Source organism: Erpetoichthys calabaricus, chromosome 15 (assembly GCF_900747795.2).
Source record: "Erpetoichthys calabaricus chromosome 15, fErpCal1.3, whole genome shotgun sequence".
Classification (NCBI taxonomy): Eukaryota; Metazoa; Chordata; class Cladistia; order Polypteriformes; family Polypteridae; genus Erpetoichthys; species Erpetoichthys calabaricus.
Genome location: NC_041408.2, coordinates 24,582,711 through 24,606,403, shown reverse-complemented (window position 1 = coordinate 24,606,403; position 23,693 = coordinate 24,582,711). Strand labels below are relative to the sequence as shown.

The 23,693-nt window shown below is 39.0% G+C and overlaps 1 protein-coding gene across 2 annotated transcripts in view; it reads right to left on the bottom strand.

Moving 5' to 3' along the window:
• Window positions 1-370: 370 nt before the first annotated feature.
• Window positions 371-23,693, bottom strand: part of btbd3b (BTB (POZ) domain containing 3b) — a 61,182-nt gene continuing 37,859 nt past the window's right edge. For both annotated transcript variants that reach the window (XM_028820443.2, XM_028820442.2), the window contains one exon: window positions 371-2,999. In XM_028820443.2, the coding sequence (XP_028676276.1) occupies window positions 1,967-2,999 (1,033 nt within the window). In that variant the 3' untranslated portion in view covers window positions 371-1,966. The remainder of the gene's footprint in view (window positions 3,000-23,693) is intronic.

The window sequence follows — 23,693 nt, the reverse complement described above, 5'->3', positions numbered from 1 at the left end:
TGAAATTCAGCTGACATAACCTTGGCCTTCTTGACATTCAGCAGTTATCTCTTCTTCCAGAATGTGAAATTTTGTGCAAATTATTTGAAACAGATTTTTTTTGGCCTTAGAAAAGAAGAAACAGACAGAGAAAATTGAAAGGCGAACTTGTCAAAAAAAGATAAAAAGACCTACAGACGAAGCATTTGACTGAAGACATGAAAAAATAAATTCAGCAAAACAAAAACCCACAGAAAGTTGTCTATCAAGATGGTTTGCCTGCTGGCAGAATTCTGAACAACCATCCCAAGTGTCTGTGAAACATACTGTACGGCACTCAATTCTTGGAAATTGCAAAAACTGCAAAGTGATAATCAGAGCAGACTGCCAATTGTGCATATTTCCTTTATTCAGAGAGCAATGCTCAACATAAAAATTTTACCACCACTTTTTACATAATACGGAGTAACTTGTATCTGATGCTATCATACACATTCATGTGTCTATCAGCACTGTCACATCAAAACGTACAGTACAGAAACATTCACTGCGAGGTACTTTAATAAGCAAAATAGACATGTTTTCCATCAGTGGAGGCTGAGCCAAAGAAGTCAGTTGCCACCTCACCTTACAATTGAGTAAATGCAAAAGCAAAATTAGTGTAGAGTGTGTTAAAATACATTTTTTTAACTAAACTTCTAATGATTATGATCAAATTGACAGGTAAATACAGAGCAAATCATAAAGCTAAAAGAAACCCAAAACCAGCAATACACTAAAGTGTGAACGAGTGTTATTACTGGCATATGGAACGGTCCAAAGAAATAGCCTCTGTATCTGCAGATCAAATACACTTTAAACAAATACCTTTTATTAATGAATCTTTAAAACTTGGTTTCCAAAACAAAAAGGCAATCCTTAAAATAAAAAAAAATAAAAAAATGATATCATATACAGTACAGAGGAAAAAACACAACAGAAATGGGCACAAATGGCCCCACTTACTGCTGTTACCTGATCCCGACAGAAATTGAAACTTCCTTAAAGTCTATGAATATACAGTTTTGTTAAAATTTGGAAGGAGAGCAAAAGGTAATGTTGTCCACAAGTCATTTAACAAAAAAGAAAAAGAAAAAAAAAAAAGTCAAAAAAATTCTGTCTGAGGTGTAAATTTAAGTGATTTAAAACTGTCATATAGTCCCTTAAATCGACTCTGCTCCTTTGCTCAGTTGTTCATCTATATTGTATTCACACTTAGTTATATAGTACAAGTAGTTTACAGTAAATTAAAACTAAAATAAAAAAGGTGCTTTGCTTTGTTATACTTCTGGTGCATGGTTCTCAGTGAGGAAAAAGAAAATCTGCTACAAGTTGCCCAATACTGTTGGCAACATAAATAAATATCTACTGCATGCCCTTAAACCTTTATCTTAAGTTGGTGACCTCATTCAGTGCTGTCAAATCTCCTTTTGTACTTTAGTTAAAAAAATATAACATTACACATAAATGCAGCATACAATTTATGCAAAAAACAAAATATGGTTTTTATAGCAAGTATGAAACTGCCCCTGAGGCTCTTTTTTTGTAACACGAAGCGGAGAATAATTGACCAACTTGCATTTAAATGCTGAAGTTGCATGTTTTAGTACAGAAATCCACTTTGCTTGCAGACAGTATGTAACTAAGGGCAGCATCAGACCCTTTATAGCACTACTAACTTTTTATTTTTGTTTAGCCATTTTCATTAATGATGCACAGCATCAACTTTCTTCAGAAAACCCCATGAATTTCCAAAGCCTGCGATTGGTGAAAATTCAGTTACTACAAGTAGAAAGTATAACATTAAAAAAATAATAGAATGAAAAGAAAAGAAAAACTGACACTGTTAAAATAAAGCACTGACAAAGTTAGCATGATATGCAATTATGTGAAAAACAGAACTCAAAAGTCTTAAGATAAAAGCATTCTGGGGTAGCCTAGACAACATTTAAGCATAGAAAATAAGTTCTGGGATCTGCCCACCTTGTACCCCTGTCCCATTAGTGCTGTCAGATGAACACTGAAACTGGAAAGTCACTTTACCACACTGTACTTCTGTCATTCCTTCCTGTCCAAAATAGCTAAGTTCATTTCCATCAAGAACTACACTAGCAGTATAAAAAGTATCAGGCTCGATCTGCACTGGATATTCAAACCAGACAGGGAAAGTGTTGCTAGAGCCATCAGAAAAGTACTTGCTCAGGTTCTGACCAAGAATGACACCTTGTCTTTTGAGCTCAATCTTTGCACTATACTCTGTAGAGCCACAGCTGGAGCCATATAGACCAAAGCCTGCAATAAAAACCCGTTTGTCCACTGCAAACTGGATGCTGTCACATCGACCCCGGTAACGCCACTGGTTGCTTCTATATGCACATGACTGGAAGCGATGGCATCGCTGAGGGACCAAGCCCTTCCGGGGCTTGCACACAAACTGCAGTTCTGGTTTTTTAGCTGCTGTGTACCAAAGGAAGATGTCATTGGTTTCACTGAGGGTTAGTACTCCAGACTGAGCAGCACCATTAGCAAAGTCATCCAGCGCCATGGTAGGGATGCGTATTAAGTAAACTGCTTTTTCCAAGACCTTCCTCTTGTTGTCAATAGTGACAGTCAAATCTTGCCTCTGGCACTCGGCCTCAGCCCAACTGAGAGCAGATTCAAATACAACAATCTCTTTGGCGTTGAGAGTTTCTCTGCGAAGAATACTCTCCAGCGTCTGAAAATCAATATCACAAAAACCTTCAGATTTCAATGCCAGCTCAGCTTGAGCATCGATCACTTCCCAACATCGTTGAGTTAAGTCTGGCTCCTCAAACAGGCAGCTCTGGGACAGTAGCACACAGGCATTCTTGGCACTCAGGCTGGTTTCAAGGAAGTTGACACAGGCTCGAGCAAGATGGGGAACAATGTACTTCTTAGCAGCATACAGAGTGGCTAAAACTGTGTCGGCACCAAGGTCAATTTCATCACAATATATGTACCTGCAAAAGAAAAAAAAAACCTTTATTGTACACAATTCAAGTAAACATGCAAACAAGCAAACTCATGATTCAAATGTAAATAAGAGTTAAAAAAAAAAAAAAAAAAAGTCAAGAAATTAAATTTTGCTGTGCTTTGTTTATGCAATGTTTGAATTTACTGGGTTGTAGGGATCTAGTCAGAATCTGTATTTAATTCACTATATCTGCATATATTTATTATATTCACAATCAGACAATATAAATGACAACTGTTGTGAGAAAACAGGACATACAATGAAAACTTTTTTTAGGCTTTAATTCAATGGTCAGCTGTATCTCTGCTGCTCACTTCTCGAGGTAAGAACAGTCTGCTTCAGCACCTTGAGATTCTTTGTTGCTCTTATGACTGTAGACATGTGAACCCTCATGCTGATGTTTTTCAGCAATGTACTGGGTGCTGATGGCTAATGGACATCCTTGCTTTGCTTGTCCTGCCCTTTATGATGGATTGTACAGCATATACTTTTTGATGTACTTTCTTGGATAACACCGCAGCATTTGGACAAACAACCCATGTCACTTGTGTCATGAAGACAGAGACCTATTCACTTGAATAAAAACACATTGTAGGCCCATACACTTGATTTTAAGCATCACCCTGTATAGCACTGTGATCCAAAGGTAGCTGAGCTCTTCACAGCTTGAGATGTTATTCAGATTATTTAACAGACTGCAGAGTACCAAGACTCAAGTTCTGAATTTGGTACATTTTAGAATAAGATGGTAATCTTGTTAGGAAATTTTAGCATGGTGAGCAGAGCCTGAGGTACTTGAGGATTTTCAATTATCTAGTACTCTTTTGGTTGAATGTCAGCTGTAACAGGGACACACACAGTTATCAAGACTAGTTATTTTGCTTGCCTGCAAATCTACAAAAAAGATACAGAACATACTTTAAATCTTCACTTTCAGCAGAAACACATTCATGACCCATCACATAAAGCATGGCAGGTTTTTTTATGAAGCTTATTAGCAGAAAAAAAAGGGTGAGATGGGGGCTGGGGGAATAATTTCAGCACTGTGCTCTATTACTAGTAATACAGCACCAAGAAAGGGTAAGGGAACCAAAAAGGACCTTACTGAAAAATGTTATTTGAGGTGTAAATTATGTAAAACTAGCTGTGTCAAAGGGTGTAAGTATAGCGCCATTGGTTAATCGGATGTATCAAAAGTACTAAGTACATATTTTTCTGTATAAAATATTTGCTACTTTATTTTCGTTTTTTAACCAAGATAAGTATTAGTTCACTTAAGCTGCTTGCTACTGAATATGCTACTTGGTGGTGGTGAAAGAAATTATAGCAAAGCTCTATATTAAAGGACATCAACAAATTAGGATATTCAGTAATGATACAAAGGTAATTTAAATTTGATTCATTCAAAGGTAAAAACTACTAAAAAGTGACTCTCCATTAGCATCAAAGCCTAAAATCAGTACTGCCTCAGGTTACAGTAAGTTTGAATAAATATCTTTAAAAAAAATGTTACTAATTACATTTATTCACTCAAAACTGCTTATCACATTTTGAAAAACAGTATCTCTGCCAGCTATAGAAAAAAGTTGTACTTCATTCTGTTAAGATGTGGCTTTGCTCCATCACTTCATTTGCCTGTCATGTATTTTTTTTTTCTTCTCTTATTTACTCTTTGCTTTTTTACTTTCTCGTATACGAACTATAGGGAAAGTATTATAATTGTCCAAAGATTCAATGTCGAGATTCATCAAAATCTTGAAATGGAATTTTTGGTGGATTCCAATACTTTACTAATACTTCATATATGAGAAAGTACTGGAATCCACCATAAATTCCATTTCGAGATTTTGATGAATCTCGATGTTTTAGACCTCCCTGAGTGTCAGTGTGTCTGTGGGTGTATGTAAACACAATAACTTGAGTATGTTTTTACTTACAAGCATTAGGTACAAAACATAATTTCTATCAACCTTTGGGCTATTTCTGTTAACCAGTAAAGTGGTACTTTACTTTTTATTCATGCAGCTGTAGAGTTTGATTTATTCAACGTTACTTTTATAATAATTATTCAATATATTATTAATCCTTAAACCTCTGGAACCGGCTATAGTCAGTTCCCAACGCAATTTGCCAGCATGCCGGAGCAGAGTATATCTGGCGACGTACATTCATTGAACGCCGCAACCGGCTATAGTCGCTTCCCAGTGCAATTTGCCAGCATGCTGGAGCTGATCAGTCAGTGCCGTACATTTGTTGAGCAGCCAGCTCATGACCACTGCCACCCCCTGCAACATCACTGTCCCTAGGATTCAGCCACTAGACTAGCCTGCAAGCATCAGCATTTACCTCTGTGTACTTGCGTGCAGCCTGTTCAAGCGCAGTTGGCTCAGTGATTTACTGAATTTCATCAAAGGCGTCAGTTGAACCTTGTACATATTGTTCCAGTAGTTTTTTTTAATAGTTTTTATAGTTCACTGCTAGTGTGTAAAATGATCAGTGTTGCAGTAATTGTGATGCTCTTTGCATGAAAAAAAGTGCATTCCATTAAAATTTTACTTTTTCTTTTTGAATTGTGACATTTACTTAAAAAGTACAGCGAAAAAGTATCTGGCATCCAGGGGTGCATTACCCCAAGTATGTGGCAGGCAATGTTCCCTCTAAGCTGAGCGCGTGAGTGATCGCTCACACGAATTCAGAGCGTCGCTCATACTTCCCACACGATCGCTCATTCCGACAGCGTCGCTCATACTTATCGCACGATCGCTCACTCCGACCGTCGGAGTTGGTGCTCATAAATTTTTGGCTTAAACAAAATGTCGCTCATAAACAACGTTTTTTGCTCACTATATGCTACTGCTTAGAGGGAACATTGGTGGCAGGTTAAGTGTTAATTTGACTTCTTGATGATGGTTCTTTAATGTACGTACACAATATAAAAAGATAATCATTGTTCTGCGGTTTACTCCTTAAATATCCATCCTCGTATGAGAAAGTCTAGGGGAGACCACTCCCGATTTTTAACTTAACATTTAACATTGATTGATACTGCAAACTTAATGATAATAACCAGGTGGACAACAGTGTTGTCTTTTTCAAAAACACTTGGCTATGCATGGATTAAAAAATGTAATCCTTTAATTACAGATTTATTGTCACATATTGCGGACACAGTAAAATGAACTACACGCTTATTCAAGTGTATCATGCAACTACTGTTCAGAAGTCTGAATCTCGCTTCTTGATAATGTCGAATTCAATATCATAGTAAGTAATCATAAACAAAGCAGCTGAGCTTCCTTTGGAATATGTTACATTTTGTGTGGGAGTTTGCAGCAAGTACAGTTTTGGCAGCATAATTTTGAGAAAAGTGTCCAGATTAAAATAAACAGGAAGGATGTGTGTTTTATAAATGTAACATACCTAAAATGAGACAAAAAGACATACTCCAAGATAAACTCTGTAATCCAGTGAGACAATGAAATTGTTATCCCAAATTGCTTCTATAAGCAGCTTTCATTTGCATAAACTGGCACTCCCCATTTCTCTGTGTGATAGCTGTTAGCACTGTGGCTAAATGGCAACACTGTGCATTAAAATGTCCCACTCTCTAGAGAATTATTAATGACAAATATCAACAAATAAAACAATACATGTCTGCTAATTCTCTTTATTCTAGATAGATAGATAGATAACAACATCAATGAATTTCAATCAAATCCGTAAAGGCATTTTTAAAATTTCAATGAATTTAGTATTTCTATTGTGGGGAGCTTTTTACCCCTAAATATTGATAAATTGTAATGTCCTACCTTAATTTATGTCTACAGCCCTAGATGTCCAATCCAGCCAAATTTTAGCTAAATGGGAAATCGTATTTGTTGTTGTTGAGTCAGTTAACTTTGCCATCCATCTATACCATACATACATACTGTACATACATACTTCCACCTCCTGCAAGTGAACTATTATACTTAGCGCAATGACAGAAGTTGCAAAAATCAACCGGAATGTTCAAGCAAATTATAGAAAAAAAACCCAGATCTAAATCCATTAAGTAGTTCTCTCATGAAAAGCAGACATACAGACGTAGGATTATATATATATATTTTATGAGAGAGAGATACTATATATACATAAACATATATACACTATACACTATATATATATATATATACACATATACATATATATATATACACATATATCTACTATGTATAAATACATACATACATTTCCCATCTTTTAAGGTGACTCTCAGCGTGCCCATCACTACCTGATATTTGCTAACTTGGTAGGATATTAAACTGCATCCAGCCCTGCAATCAGTCCTTCAACTTACAGGGAAAACTTGTGGGTTGGTGGCAGGATTAGCACTCCAACCACTGTGAAAAATACATGCAGCTCCAAAAATGCAGGAGTATCTCAGCTGCAGCCACACATACGAAGGCTGCTTGCATTATGAAGGGGATGGGGTCAGGCTGGTTGGGGATCAGAACTGGTGCAGTGATGAGGCGTCACCCGCTGCACTGCAGAACTCAGTCCCAATTTGAGGCGACCCACCTGAGTAGGCGCATGTTACATCTTTTCTCTCTGGGTACTGTCTCTTCAGAAAATTCTTGGGTACCGCTGGTTTGACTTTGTGTCGAATGAATGGTTGCTCATGGAGTCTCAAAAGAGGCACATTACCTGCATTGTGAGGGAGCACCAGGCACCAGAGCCATGTGCAGTGCTTAACCAAGGGTGATCCGGGTCACAGAATCCTCATTGTCGAGGACCCAAGCAGATTGGGGTTTTTTCTATAATTTGCATGAACATTCCGGTTGATTTTGTGACTTCTCTCATTGCGCTAAGTATCATAGTTAGCTTGTGGTACCAATGTATTTGAGAGAATCCAAGAGAGACACAGGGGGCTGAGGGGAGGGGACCCTCCTCACTCAAGCGACAGCCGCGGGGCATACTGACTCTTGACTTCCGGTTGAGTGAACACTGGTGTGACTGGTCGCTAGTGCTCGTCAGTAACTTTTTATCTTTAACTTTTTTTTACGATTAACTTACAATCTAATGGACTAAGCAACTGTTTATTTTCATTTTTGGCAGATTTATTCGTTGAGTTTTATTTTTCAATCATTTAAAGCTAGACTGATTTCTAGCTCGACTGCTGATTTGGCTGTGTATGAACTATTTTTCAGCCTATCCCCGCTTTGAAACTTACTTTGCTTTGTTCACTGGACATCTGAGTTGTCTGCGTCTTCGCTTAACATGTGGACCGGTAGGATATTTATTTGGTTCGTGTTTGTTTGGTCCGTCCTGTCACTCGCTATTCTTCCTGCAACAGGCCTGCTTCAGTACTCAGCTGCCGAGCTCCTCCGACTGCGCTTCCACCTATCCGAGCCTCTGCTGACTGGGCTGTATCTCCGCCCAGATATTGTATTCCTCCCCCATCGAAGATTCATCCACCGCGGGTCCCGCCGGAGTATCCAAGCTGACAGTTCAAAAATAATAAACTCCATCTGGTCCAGTTCTCGACGTCTTCCACGTAATTTAGGCAAAGTAGCTGACCACACCCTAGCCCGGTTAGCTAACACAGTTGCTAAATGCGATAACGCCGTTGTCAACTTCGGTCTGCTGAACTTCCGCTCACTTATGAGCAAGGGGCCTCTCATCCATGATCTCCTCACTGATCGTAAGTTTCACTTTTTCTGTCTAACCGAGACATGGCAACAACCTCATGACTTTTCCCAACTTAACGAATCCACTCCCCCGGGGTTTGTTTACATCTCTCAACCCTGTGGCTCTGGCCAGGGAGTAGGTCTCGCGTTAATGTATCAGTATCATGAGAAGTGGAAAGTCCTGCCTTCAGTTCTTTTGAATCTCTTGTGTGTCAATTAACTGGACCTATTCCTACTATTATTGTAAATGTTTACCGGCCCCCTAAATCTAATGAAGACTTTCTGAACGACTTTGCTGTTTTTCTTACATACTTATCTACTGCTTCATCAAACATAATACTTCTGGGGGATTTCAATATACATATGGATAATATCAATGTCCCTATTACTAGAGACTTTACATCCTGCCTTTAGAGTTTTGGATTCCAGCAGCATACTGATGTTCCCACTCATTCTGTTCTGTTCATGTTCTGGAGTTACCCCGCTTGATTGTACTGCAGATGAACTCCCCATAACTGATCATTTTCTTATTTCATTCAATGTTAAACTTGCACTTTCCAATACTAAGCTTTCTCGTCTCATGTCTGGACTTAATGGTATACTTAACTCTGTCACTTCATTAAAAACTAGATCTGTTTCTTTCTCCTTTTCTGCTCCCTGGCTCATGCCTGAACTTCAAGTTGCCAGCCTTTGGCTTTCAAAAGCTGAACGGTTGTATAAAAAAACTGGACTCTTTGTTCACAAAGAGATGTACAAAAACCATATACTTTATTACAAGGACTGTATTGCCCAAACTAAATCTAACTATTATACTCACATTATTTCTTCCACTGAAGGCAACACCAAGTCATTGTTTTCACTGCTTAATAATATCACACAACCCCCAGATTCTTTACCTTCTCACCTTTACTCAACTGATTTTTGCAATTCCCTTATGTCCTTTTTTAATGAAAAAATCCAGAAGATTCATCAGTCTCTCGGTACGGATTCCTCCAGTACTTCATTTGAATTTCACCCACCAACTCACTCATTTTCCTCTTTTCAGCTTCCTACTTTCTCAGAAATCTCAGATCTTGTCTGTAAGTCTAAGCCATCCACCTATCAACTGGACCCCCTCCCTACAGTTCTGGTCAAAGCCTGCCTCCCCTCTCTGGTCCCTCTTATTTCTGCTATAATCCACTCTTCTCTCACTGCTGGTACTGTTCCTTCATTCTTTTAAAACTAATGCAATAACCCCAATACTTAAAAAACCTGGCGCAGATCCGACTAATTTCAGTAATTTTCATTTTATTTCTAAAATACCCTTCATTTCCAAAATTCCTGCAAAAAAATAGTGGCTATTTAACTTCATTCTCATTTATCTCAAAATAATCTGTATGAACAGTCTGGTTTTCGCCCCCTCCACAGTACTGAAACGGCACTTATAAAAATTACTAATGACCTCCTTATTGCAGCTGATTCTGGTTTAATTACTATTCTCATCCTCCTTGATCTAAGTGCAGCCTTTGACACTATTTGTCACACTACTCTTCTCAATAGGTTATCTTCGATGGGCATTACCCACACTCCACTAGATTTGTTCAGATCCTACCTCTCAGGCCAGACTCAGTTTGTTCAGCTTAAAACTTTCACATCCCAACCCACCGCTGTTACTTCAGGTGTAACAGAGCAGTTGCTCTGCTCCCCCAGCTCTGGAACTCACTACCATCTGAGCTTAGAAATATTGAATCATTTTCACTTTTCAAGTCTAAACTTAAAACTGCTTTTTCTCTTTGATTACAATTGCTCTGTCTGATTTTAATTTTTGTATTTTAGTTTTGTTTATAATCTGTCTTTTATCTATTGTTCGGTGTCCTTTAGTGTTTAGAAAGGCGTCTACAGATAAATAAAATTCATTATTATTATTATACCTTACATCCGCTTAGCTAGCGAATGAGAGAACTACGTAATGGATTTAGGTTGGGTTTTTTTCTAGAATTTGCTTGAACATTTCGGCTGATTTTACGACTTGTCTCATCGTGCTAAGAATCATAGTTCACTTGCAGGTTCGCAATATATTTGTGCTAATCCAAGATAGAGGCTGCAGGCAGAGGGCAGGGGGAAGAGTGACGTCAGGAGTGGGAAGTCGGTCTACCTCTACATTTTGAAGTGTACCTCCCCTCCGCTTAACTAGCGATACCTTTTTGTTTATTGATTTTTAAAGTTCTTCCTGTTTCACTACTATGCGGGCGGAGCCGCGGACTGACGGCTAGTTGGGTTATACTATTGGTTAATTTACCATTTACTCTTCACCTGTAACTGTAACAGGATTAATGATCTATGCTTTTCTTAATGCGCGGGGTAGTTGCAGGGTTTGATATTGTGCAGGAATGGATCAGATGCTCTAAACAATATTTGAATATGATCCTTCACAGGCCCACGCTTAATAATCAAAAAGCACAACACTTTACATATACAATGAATAAAAAAATAAGTATGCAATAAAACAGCACATAATATTTTGGAATCCTGCATAAATTTAAATGTACACTAACAGTACATTAAAAGGACATACTAGTTAAATAGATCCAAAGCACATTTTTAATGACTGGGGACTCTACCTTAATCTTATTACAAAAGTGTTTCACAAACATTCTTCAGAAAAATAAATAAAAAGTACTAAATTCAGTGATCTTATACAGCTCTGTGACAGTACTTGTCAGGGGTTTGGAAAATGAAAAAAATAAGCATATTCAAAAGAAGGAAACATGAGAATATCTTTTTATTTAGTATGTGCAATGAATGTAAAGTGCATATACAAGTCCAAAAAAATAGGTTCTGTCTAAATGTTAGACAAAAGTGAGCTCTGTTCTAGATATATTTTAGTTTAGACTTCGCATTTTAACTGTTGGAAACATTAAAAAATAATCCTAGGAACAGGACTATGATTCAGCTTGGTTATCTCAGGCCTCAACAATATCCACAAAAACTATGCTACTACTTTACTTATGGTGTCCAAATTCATCTTTACCATAAGTAACTGCAGATAAAAATCTCAACAGTACTTCAGCAAAAACGAGACATGAAATAGTATATTAATTGTTGCCTACTATTTTCTATACATCTTTAAAAAAGATAAACTCCTTGAAAGCTGAAAAGTGTATCTCTCATTAATTTCACCATCAATATTTCAAATGCAATTTATAGAATTGGTTGCAGTTCTGATCCTAGTTTTTGAACCTTGAACAAATTAGAGACCCACTGTCTAAAATTATGTTATCACGGAGGAAGAACCCAAAGAAGATTTAACAAGAATACAGCAGTGGAGGCAGAAATGGCCTCGGTGAGAAATTCAAGTTCCTTAACATAAGCCAATAGCTAATGGACAAAACTAAATTCATTATACAAAGTTTGCCCTCTATTTTTTTTTTTTTTTTTTTTTAAAGAAAATAAAGAATCTGTTCTGCCAGCTGACTACAGAAAGCTTAGTATCTGTACGACAACAAATTCCACCTACACAGCATGGCCCACTCAGTTCCCATCGAAAATAATGTAAATTCATGAATTGTTAAGGGAGGGGGAAAAAGACTAAGCACTCTTGATCCCCCATGACAGCATACAAAATGAAAAGCCTACTATGGTTTGGTGGGATCTCTCAGGCACATGGACAGGATAATGTATGCTGGCAAGAGCACATCCAACAAAGTGAAAAAGTGATTTAACTAGTTTCTATTATTCTATTTAAGAACAATACTGGCATGAATAATTACTTGAACAACTACTACACAGCAAGATAAATATACCCAGAGTTGATGGCAAGAGGGTTTGTTTTATTGAAATCAACAATATATGTGGTATCTTTCATAAAATATCACTCTACAAACCTAGTAAGGCCAAAATATGAGATGTACAGATCAACCACAGAAAAAAAAATATTCTAGATTGAGCTTGCAAATGTTTTGACATCAAACAAAATACAGTAAAGCAAATGTACAATTGAGCTGAAACTCAGCACTCTACAGTAAGCATCAGTGCTGTAATCATAGAATATTCCTTTAAAAATACATGATATTAAATACAAGAAATGAGAGGCCCAGGCTCAGACATGACTGAGCAGATTGATTGCTCCAACTTCATATTCTAAGAAAGCAGTTCTAAATAGAGAATGCTGCAGAGCTAAAGGTAAATCAGCACTCAAGTAAAGTTTTATAGCCAAAAGATTTGGGACAGAGTGTCTGCTAACATCAAAACATGTCAGATGTTTAAACAAAACACACAATGATAACATGATTACCTGGTGTTAAAAATACACTTTGTTAAGTTAAAATCAGAGTTTTGCTCCAGTTGGTCCAAGCTAGGACTTCCTCAGTACTGCTTTGATCATATTATAAAATGAAAATATTTTGTGAAAACAGACACGAGAGGAGATTGCAGGACCCCAGCTGAGATTAGAGTATGACAGATCATTCACACATACAGTATGAGTCTGCAAGAAAGGAGCACACAATGGCATTTGTGAATTACCTATTCTCTAACTATAACCAAGATGAAATATTCAAAGTACTGTTGAATACAACTCCACCGCCATTGGCATTGGAGGACTGGAGTAGATGGAAGGATCAGAAATGCGTGTGAGAGTCTTTTTTTTTTTTTTTAATTTAGCTGGAGATATCAAATACAACAGTAGTTTATATTATGTTGGCAGATGTATAATTATGGACATTATACGGGCAGGCAGTAATCTGTCCAAGGCCAATTTAGACCCCAAAGTGATGTTCATACAGAAAAGGATGTAATCAACATTAGTACTAGGCTACATCTGCCAAGTATCACAGTGGTTGTATGCTGGTAGCAAGTACATTTATATTGTTAAACTATATTGTTCTATATTCTCACTAAGTAAGCTTCATGTACTGCAGACATGCAAATTTTACTATATTTAGCCCTTTACGAAAACTATGAAACAGAGCCATGATCCGAGTTAAAAAATATACATACATATGATCAGGTCTGCCTACAATATAACAGAAAATACAATGGACTCAATCTGAGCTTTAGCTCTGTCCCATGAGTTCAAAAAGCAAGCCATTATCCAATGTACTCAAACATTGCATTGTAGTAAAGAAGCATCAGTCTACACTTCACACAAGTCAGTTGTGGCTACAGGGTTTGATTCTCAGTAAGCTGGAAAAAAATTCAGTTTAATTAGCACAATGCAGCAGTTCTAGGATACACCACTACTAAAGGGAATGAACATGAAAGTCTGCAACTATCAGCACTCTCCATTACATTTGTCTGATGTCACCAATCTCTTCAGTTTTTTCCACTTTTATCTCCATTTCATTCTAGCAGGTAGTGAATTAAACATGATAGATTGCAAGTTACTTGTCAGGATTAATAAGACACTGCCACACAATCTCTGACACAAACTCAATAAAACCACAGTAAATAAAAAAATATAAAGAAAAACGTCAAGTACATGCAATAAAGACCAAGCACTGCAATTGAAATGTGCCTTTGGTGGAGTTTGGTCATCATACATGACTTGGCACATGCTTAACTGACTGGCTGCAAGAGCTAAGCATTCAAGGTAGGTCCACTAATAGAAAGGACACTTACACATAACTACAGAGTCAGTTATGTCAGGAATGACGAGATGATTGAAATCTGTGTAATGCATGATTAATGCAGGTTCACTGCAGGTTCACATTTTCAGTACTTGTACAAACTTGTGAAATGACAGTCTATACCTTTAAGAGGCCAGGACTGGTCTATCAGGGGAGAGTTCAAGTGGCAGGAAGTTAATAAAAGGAATGGTGGTATAAAGCAAAAAAAAAAAAAACACACCCCACACACGACTCCCCAAATATTGCTGTATTACAATGAAATTCTTTGCCTAACACAATTTGTCTATAGTTGTACCTGCCACAGTCTGGAATCTGGAGTTCACTGTCAGATTGGTTGACACCATGTAAAGGAGGTGTGCCTCCAAGATTGGTTGGATAAAGCCAAAAGTGGGATTTAAATAAATTGTCCGTTCTGGGAGGAAGTTTTTCTGCAGAATTGCAGTTCAAATCCCTGATGCTTGCCTACAGAGTAGTCAGTGGGTCTGCTCTTATATACAGACACTTCTGAGGTCCTATGCTACTTTCCATCACTCAGGAGATACAAACCTATGTCGGGTATCAAATCTCAAGCCAGACTCTTCTCATGTCTGGCTGGTGTAATGAGCTGCCCACCTACAACACACCTACAACAGAACTGCTGTCTCCATCACTGTGTTTGAGTAGTGTTTGAAGACTCTTGTTTGGTGAATTTCTTTGTAAATCTTTTCTCGATTATCATGACCTCCTTTGTAAGCTGCTTTGGATAAAAGTGTCTGACAAGCAAAGAAATATAAAATGACTGATAAGCAATTAAATTTAAAGTGTAAATGTAAACAAGATGATTAATGTTCAGCGGAGGTAGGTATCAAGCATAGACAGAAACATTTAATTGCAGGGTACATTAAGATGTACTGACATTGAGTCAATTCAGTGTCACCACTTAACCAACCACATATTTTTGGGAGGTGGAAGGGAATGGGGTTACTTGCTGAAAATCCACAAACACGCAAGTAAAATATACAAACTCTACACAGTGACTGGACCAAGTTTCTGGGTTCTGTGACACAGAAGAACAAACAACTGCACCAGTAAGCCACCCATTATTTTGCTCCATTTCTTCATATTTAGTTAATACTATTGGCTTCTTCCTTGTTATTGTATGTGTTTCAACTATTTGACTACCAAAGCAAAAAGAAAATACATGACCATTACAAGTTTACCCTCAAGGTAAAAACGTTTCAGCTGTCAAACTGTCTGCATAATTAAGGCACAGCAAGCAGATCAGCACGAAAATAATATGGCATGGATTTAATATTGTTTATGAACATTTGAGAATGCCAGTTCCTACAATGCATTGTATCATTTAGAATATATAAAGCAAATACTAAGTGAAATGATGGTATACCAACAGCACATAAGAAACATCAACAAGTATGGCACTTTGTTCATGACACAAGAGAAGCAGGTACAGGTTTGATCACAAAGTGGGGGTCATTTTAACCAAAAGAAGAATGATATCATAAAAGCTTCACTACAGTAAATGCAGTTCATTTTTAAGGCAAGACACAGACCATAAAAGTAACAGTGACTGTATTAAGACTGCAGACTAATCTGTGCTGCCACAGGTTCTGCACACATCTCTGGCAAACTTTTGGCTTTTGTTCTCTTTAAACAGCAATTAAATAGAAACTGAAAACATTTGTGTGTATTGCATATCAATGTTTTCTGAAGAGGTTTGTTCCAGTATTTTGTTTGTTTTTAGTATATACTTTCTGACTTTAAAAAATCCAATTGTTTTTTAAATTATTGAAAACAGAAATGTATAAATGTAAAACATGGGTTAATGTAATTAAAAATAAAGACAGCACTGCACATTAATTACACAATTTGTATACAGTGGTCACCATCTCATAATAATACAACATGCTTGCACATACTGATCAGCTGAGCAAGTGAATCACTAGCTAACGGAGTATGCAGAACATTTGGCTTTGTGGATAAGGTGCCTTAGGATACCATTCTCATGTTGGAATACACTTCCTTAGTTTGCATAGCGTATATGGGCAGTATTCTCTGCACTGCAACAAATTTCAACTGGTCATGGGTGAATTAAAGGAGGAACGTACATGTGATAAGTTTCAGCAAAGCCCTATTTTAAAATAAATCTGGCATTTACGAAAAATTAAAACATGCATTTACTTTTTGGTTTTCTGTTGACAGTTCACTGTCCTCTACTCAACAAGGGTGCTTACTACAACATTTTCAATTATCCAGAGTGGTGAGGTTAGACAAGTGAGGATAGGTTAGTCTTCTATGGCTTACAACCTTGATACATTACTTTACTAGTATGATGCTAAAAGGAATTGGCCAGAGTACATAGAATTTTGTTTCCTGGAATCACTGCTAACTCAGCAAAAAAAAAAAACATCTGCTTTACCCTTTAATCGGAAATGTGTTTGTTATATAATTACAAAATACACTAACGAGAGGGTAAGGAAGAAAACAACCTAACATGTTCATCAGCATTGCATAATCATTCCTCTCACTGCATAATAAAATTATGCCACAGGCAAGCACAAGAACTCATGCAAGTGAAATCTTTAGTAATCGTGCAGAAAGAGTTACAAGCATATACTATTCAGTGGACACAACTGTGGTACTGAAACCTATGAGACCACGACTGCGTCTGCAATTGCTTAGCATTCCCTGAGCATCTCATTAGATTCAATTATACATATTATACACACATACACTTAATATAACACACACAAAAAAAGAAAAAAAACATGATTGGGTCAATAGGGAAGAGCAAAAAAAAAAAAAAAAAAAAAAACCCTACTACAGATGTGTTCAATTATAGCGATTGAATCGAACTGATAGCCCAAAAAACGTGTATCAAAATGTACAGGCGAGTCCTGGGTAGCTTGGCCTTTTTTTCCCCTCTACCTCAGACTTTCATTTGATTTCTAGGATGGTTACTCTTAATTGCTGCCACACATACTACAAGACCCAGTTCTTAGGTGTATTACTATATATCCTCTTTGGAAGAGGTGTGTTCTCCCATGTCAGTTGTCTTACCGCCAAGGTCTTAATTTAAACTTCACAAATAACTGATGTGCTTTTATAGTCCTAAACTGTCTGGATGCAATGGAGTAGTGCATGGGAAAGAACCACTCTGGTTTCATAGGACACTATCTGTAATTATCCAAACTAAGTAACAGTATACAGTAGACCCCCACAAAGTCATGGTTCAGAGTTCATGGCCTCAGTCGTTCGCAGATTTTTCCTTAGAACCTAACTAATATCTGTTAGCGGAAACCGCAAATATCCTCCGCAATTTTTTTTATGGCTTTTTCCATGGCAATACCGTACTGTAGAGACAACACAAACCATAGAGGAAACGCAGCTTGGGATGGTGAAAGTACCCAATCCGAGAGCGTTATTCATTTCTCCTTGCTGCTGACTGACTGCTGCCCTGTGACGCATCTCCGGCAGATGCAGCCCAGCATTCCACCATCATAATAATTTACCTTGTGTAGCTATCTCAAGTGTTTCGCCGAGTGTATTCGTGTTTTGTTTTGTTCTTCGTAAAGCCCTAAGATGCCGCCCAAACACCTTGCACCTTCTAAGGCTTCAGGCAATGAACCTAAGCACCAGAAGAAGTTTAAGACACTCCAGGAGAAGGTTGAACTACTGGATTTGCTCCAGGAACTAAAACGTTATGCCGCAGTAGCCACCCGAGTTGTAAATCCTCTGCTTTGCTATGCAGTCACTATCTTCATCGTACTGCACAGCTAATTCATCATCATCATCTTCAATCAATATCATTCATTACTGGTGAGTACCCATACATTTTACTGTATTTTTTATTAAATTATTACGTATTTACCCTACTTATACCAAAGAAAACGACAGCACATACCAAAGTATACGGGTTTACCTTTACATTCTTTTTTTTAGGATAATGTATTAAGCAGAGTTTGAAATGAAATTAAAGTGTTTTGGAGGCATATTTAGGGTTTAAACGATAAAAATAGGTATGTTTGACCACATTTTAAATTTGAGGATGCTCTAGGAACATAACCCCCCAGAATTTTGAGGATCATCTGTATGCTATTTTATTTATTATATTATATATATATATATATATATATATACACACACATATTATATATACATATACAGTAATCCCTCGCTATATCGTGCTTCGACTTTCGCAGCTTCACTCTATCGCGGATTTTATATGTAGGCATATCTAAATATATAACACGGATTTTTCGCTGCTTCGCGGACAATGGGTCTTTTTACTTCTGGTACATGCTTCCTCAGTTGGTTTGCCCAGTTAACTTCATACAAGGGATGCTATTGGCGGATGACTGAGAAGCTACCTAATCGGAGCACACAGTTAAGTTCCTGTGTGCTGATTGGCTCAGCGACGGAGTGCTGCATTAACCAGGAAGTCTCATCTCACTCACTCAGCATTAATGTGCTCCTGCTACTGCTTCAGGGGCCATGTCCAAGCGCCAACAGAAGATGCAAATGATTGCAGAAAAGGTAAAAGTTTTGGATATGTTGAAGGAAGGAAACAGCTACACCGCTGCAGGACACCATTACGGCATCAATGAGTCCACGATTCTTTTTATTTAAAAAGGAGGAAAAGCATATAAGATCTATGGCCGCAGTGTCCTTTAACCAGGGCGCAAAACGAGTTGCAAGTGGACGTAATAAGGCAGTAGTCTGGATGGAATCTGCTTTAGGGATTTGGATTGAAGACTGCCGGAAGGAGAACAACGGCGGTGCTACACAGTCGCCTGAAGATGCTCCTTTAGAAGAGCTGTAACGCTCTCCTTTGTTGTGCAGTAAAATTAAACTCATCGTTATCGGACAAGTCGTCGTGTCATTGTTGGTGAGTAACCATAATTAATTATCTATGTACAGTACTTATTACATGTACATAGTTTACTGTCACTGTACACACATTTTACTGTATACAATTTTTCTTGCATTGTACGGATTTATTGCTGGTGGCCCGTCTGTCGTAATGGCTGTAACATAGGTGATATCAGAGACACTTGATATCTTTAAAATATTTAGGTTTTACTGTATATAAACTGTGTTTACATACATAATTTCAACGAATCTTACCTAATATCTAAGAGAATACAAAGGGTTTATGCTGTATAATTGTGTGGGAAATGTTTATAATAGTGTGGGAGAGTTTATAAGGGCTTAAAATACATAAAAAGAACCATATGAACATATGGTTTCTACTTCGCGGATTTTCACCTTTTGCAGGGGGTTCTGGAACGCAACCCCCACGATGGAGGAGGGATTACTGTATACACACACACACTGTATATCAGACAAAAATGCCTTTAACAAACATTTGGGCATAAACCCAGCATATGCAAACTTAAGTAGAACAGGGTCATAATAAATAAAACGTTACAACCTGTACCCCCCCAATGAACTGTGCTATATATTGCCTTTGATTCTTGTAAGTCTAAGCATTATCCTCTGATGAAGGCTCCTGGTAGGGGCTGAAAGCTCAGGAATAAAAACTACTTTATGATATGTGATTCATTTTTTCTCCCTTTGTGGATCTCCAGCTGCTAATATGCAAACCGTATCACAGACCTTCGCTTCCATTATATATGAAGCAAACAGGACTTCATACATATATTATATATAATATATATGTAAGAAGTCCTGTTTGCTTCATCAGGCCGTGATCTTCAGCTCTGTCTGGATTGGTTCGCAGCAGAGTGTGAAGTGGCTGGGATGGGAATCAGCACCTCCAAATCCGAGACCATGGTCCTCAGCCGAAAAAGGGTGGAATGCCCTCTCAGGGTTGGGAGCGAGATCCTGCCCCAAATGGAGGAGTTCAAGTATTTCGGGATCTTGTTCACGAGTGAGGGAAGAATAGAGCGTGAGATTGACAGGCGGATTGGTGCAGCATCCGCAGTGATGCGGGCTCTGCATCGGTCTGTCGTGGTGAAAAAGGAGCTGAGCCGCAAGGCAAAGCTCATAATTTACCAGTCGATCTACGTTCCTTCCCTATGGTCATGAGCTATGGGTACTGACCGAAAGAACGACATAGCAAATACAAGTGGCTGAAATGAGTTTCCTCTGCAGGGTGTCTGGGCTTTCCCTTAAAGATAGGGTGAGAAGCTCAATCATCCAGGAGGGGCTCAGAGTAGAGCCGCTGCTCCTCCGCATCGAGAGGAGTCAGATGAGGTGGCTCGGGCATCTGATCAGGATGCCTCCTGGACGCCTCCCTGGTGAGGTGTTTTGGGCACGTCTAACCGGGAGGAGGGCCCCGGGGAAGACGCCACCCTGACCACAAGTGTTTACCGTAAAGAATGCTACGCAGACAAGATATTACACTTCACCAGCCACCACCCGGTATCTCAAACGGAGCTGTGTTAAAACTCTATTCAGAAGAGTCCACACCCATTGCAAAATGAAGGAAACAAAAATGAATGAGAGACGCTATCTCTTCCATCTTTTCACTTCAAACGGATACTCAAAAACATTCATTAATTGTAGCTTACAAAGAAGACGCCAAAAAACTCAGAAAACAATCGACTTGAATCAGAACCCCCACCCCACCTGGCACTCACTCCCTTATCACCACAAGGTGTCTGAAGGTAGGGCGCACATCCTTGCCAAGTCAGGCATCAGAATAGCACACAAACCCACGAATAATTTGCGCATGGTCCCCTTTAATGCTAAAAACTAATCGACAGCAGAAACACAAAACGCAGTTTATAGTATTCCATGCAGTTCTTCCTCAGCAGTATACATAGGACAAATTTCAAAAAGAATCGCAACACGTATACAGGAACATTGCAACGGCGTCAGAAGAAAGGACTTACTTTCATTGATCTATACGCATACTAAATCAACAGGACATACATTTAACTGGGACAATGTACAAGTAAAATTTAAGGCCAGTACTAAAAGTGCCAGAGAGCTGGCCGAATCTTGGCTATCAAATGAGAACACCATCAACAGACACTTGGACATAAACCCAGCATATGCAAACTTAAGAAGAATATGTTCATAATAAATAAACTGTACACCGAATTACCCCCCCCCCCCAAATCACACTGACTTAGCCACCTCCCCCACTCCCTCCACGTAATTTTTTGCTATACATTGCCTTTGATTCTTGTAAGCCTAAGCATTATCCTCTGATGAAGACCCCTGGCAGGGGTTGAAAGCTCAGGAATAAAAACTACTTTATATATACAGTTATCCCTCGCTATATCGCGCTTCGACGTTCGCGGCTTCACTCTATCGCGGATTTTATATGTAAGCATATTTAAATATATATCGCGGATTTTTTGCTGGTTCACGGATTTCTGCAGACAATGGGTCTTTTAATTTCTGGTACATGCTTCCTCAGTTGGTTTGCCCAGTTGATTGCATACACGGGACGCTATTGGCAAATGGCTGAGAAGCTACCCAACCAGAGCGCGTATTACGTATTAAATAAAACTCCTCAAATATATTGTGAGCACGGGGGCTGTTCGCACCCCTAGAGGATTTTTGATTGTTTGCTTTTCTCTCTCTCTCGCTCTGACATTCTCTGCTCCTGACGGAGGGGGTGTGAGCAGAGGGGCTGTTTGCACCCCTAGACGATACGGACGCTCGTCTAAAAATGCTGAAAGATTACCTTCACGTTGCGCCCTTCTTCCCACACGGTGCTTCGCATACTTAAAAGCTCGAAGGGCACGTATTGATTTTTGATTATTTGCTTTTCTCTGTCTCTCTCTCTCTCTCTCTCTGACATTCTCTGCTCCTGACGGAGGGGGTGTGAGCAGAGGGGCTGTTCGCACACTGGCCTAGAGGATACGGACGCTCCTCTAAAAAATGCTGAAAGACTACCTTTACATTGTACATCCTTGCAGCTGCTTTATCTGGCGGTGTTTCGCATACTTAAAAGCCAAACAGTCCTATTGATTTTTGTTTGCTTTTTTCTGTCTCTCTCTGACATTTTCTGCTCCTGACGCACACTCCTTTGAAGAGGAAGATATGTTTGCATTCTTTTAATTGTGAGACGGAACTGTCATCTCTGTCTTGTCATGGAGCACAGTTTAAACTTTTGAAAAAGAGACAAATGTTTGTTTGCAGTGTTTGAATAAAGTTAACGTCTCTCTACAACCTCCCGTATTTCTGTGCAAATCTGTGACCCAAGCATGACAATATAAAAATAACCTTATAAACATATGGTTTCTACTTCGCGGATTTTCACCTTTCCCGGGGGGGGGGTTTGTTGGGGGGGCCTGGAACACAACCCCCGCGATAGAGGAGGGATTACTGTAGTAGTGTATATATAAAGGCACCTGACCTGTCACAGACTGACAACGGAGGCACGTGAAAAGTAAACAAAAAAGATTTAATTTCTTAGTCTGTGGGTTACGCCTTCCTTGTACGCACAGACACAACACAGTCCCAGAAGCACACAAAACAAAAACTAAAGCACCAACAAAACATCAAATCTTCCTTCACCACCACTCCTCCTGGCAAGCGTTATCCTCCTCCCGACTCTGGCTCCTCGAGTAGTGGCTGCAGGCTGTTCTTATAGCCCACTCGGAAGTGCTTCAGGTGATAATTAACCTAATTCAGGCTGCACTTCCGGGTATGGCTGAATTCCAGCCCACACGGGCTTATTAAGCCGTGCAGCTCCTCCCGGTGGTGGCCACGGAGCCCAACAGGGCTGAGCCCTGAGCCAGGAGGGCTGTCACCATGCGTTCCCATGGCTGCTCCCCTGGATCCAGTGTCAAAGGGGCATTCCGGCCGGGCATTGGACCTGGCCGTCTGCCACTATAATATATATATATATATATATATATATATATATATATATATATATATAGAACCAGGGGCGTCAGCAAGCCCCAATCCCCAACATGAACACAGTCCTGGGTTTAAATAAAGGTTTTTTTTTTTGTTTTTTTTAGTAGCACAAGCAAAATCATAGGTTCTTTCTCCACAATACTCTTCTCTCACCACCGCACTACCCTCCTCCAGTTGAGTGTTGCCTGCCTTCCTCCCAGGTTCGCCTGGATAAGGGAGTGAGGTCCCTTTTATTGAGGACCCAGGAGCACTTCCGATGCTAGGTCCACTGCCTGTTGGAAATACTTCTGGGTGATATGCAAGTCTCATATTTTGGGGAGTGCATCTCCCTGTAGCGCCCCTTTGTGCTGCCACACTACAACTCCTGGGATTTCCTGCTGGTTCCTGAATGGGTGCCGATACAGAGGGTTGCTGCCATCTACCACCTGGGGGGAATAAACATCCCCCAGGGATAGTTGTTCCCTGTCCTCCTCTTTTGTCGTGGCCAGGGAAGGTGTCCGGCCACACGTTAAGGCTGCCAATTCCAGGTGCAACCTCCTTCTCTCTCTTGGCCAGGATACC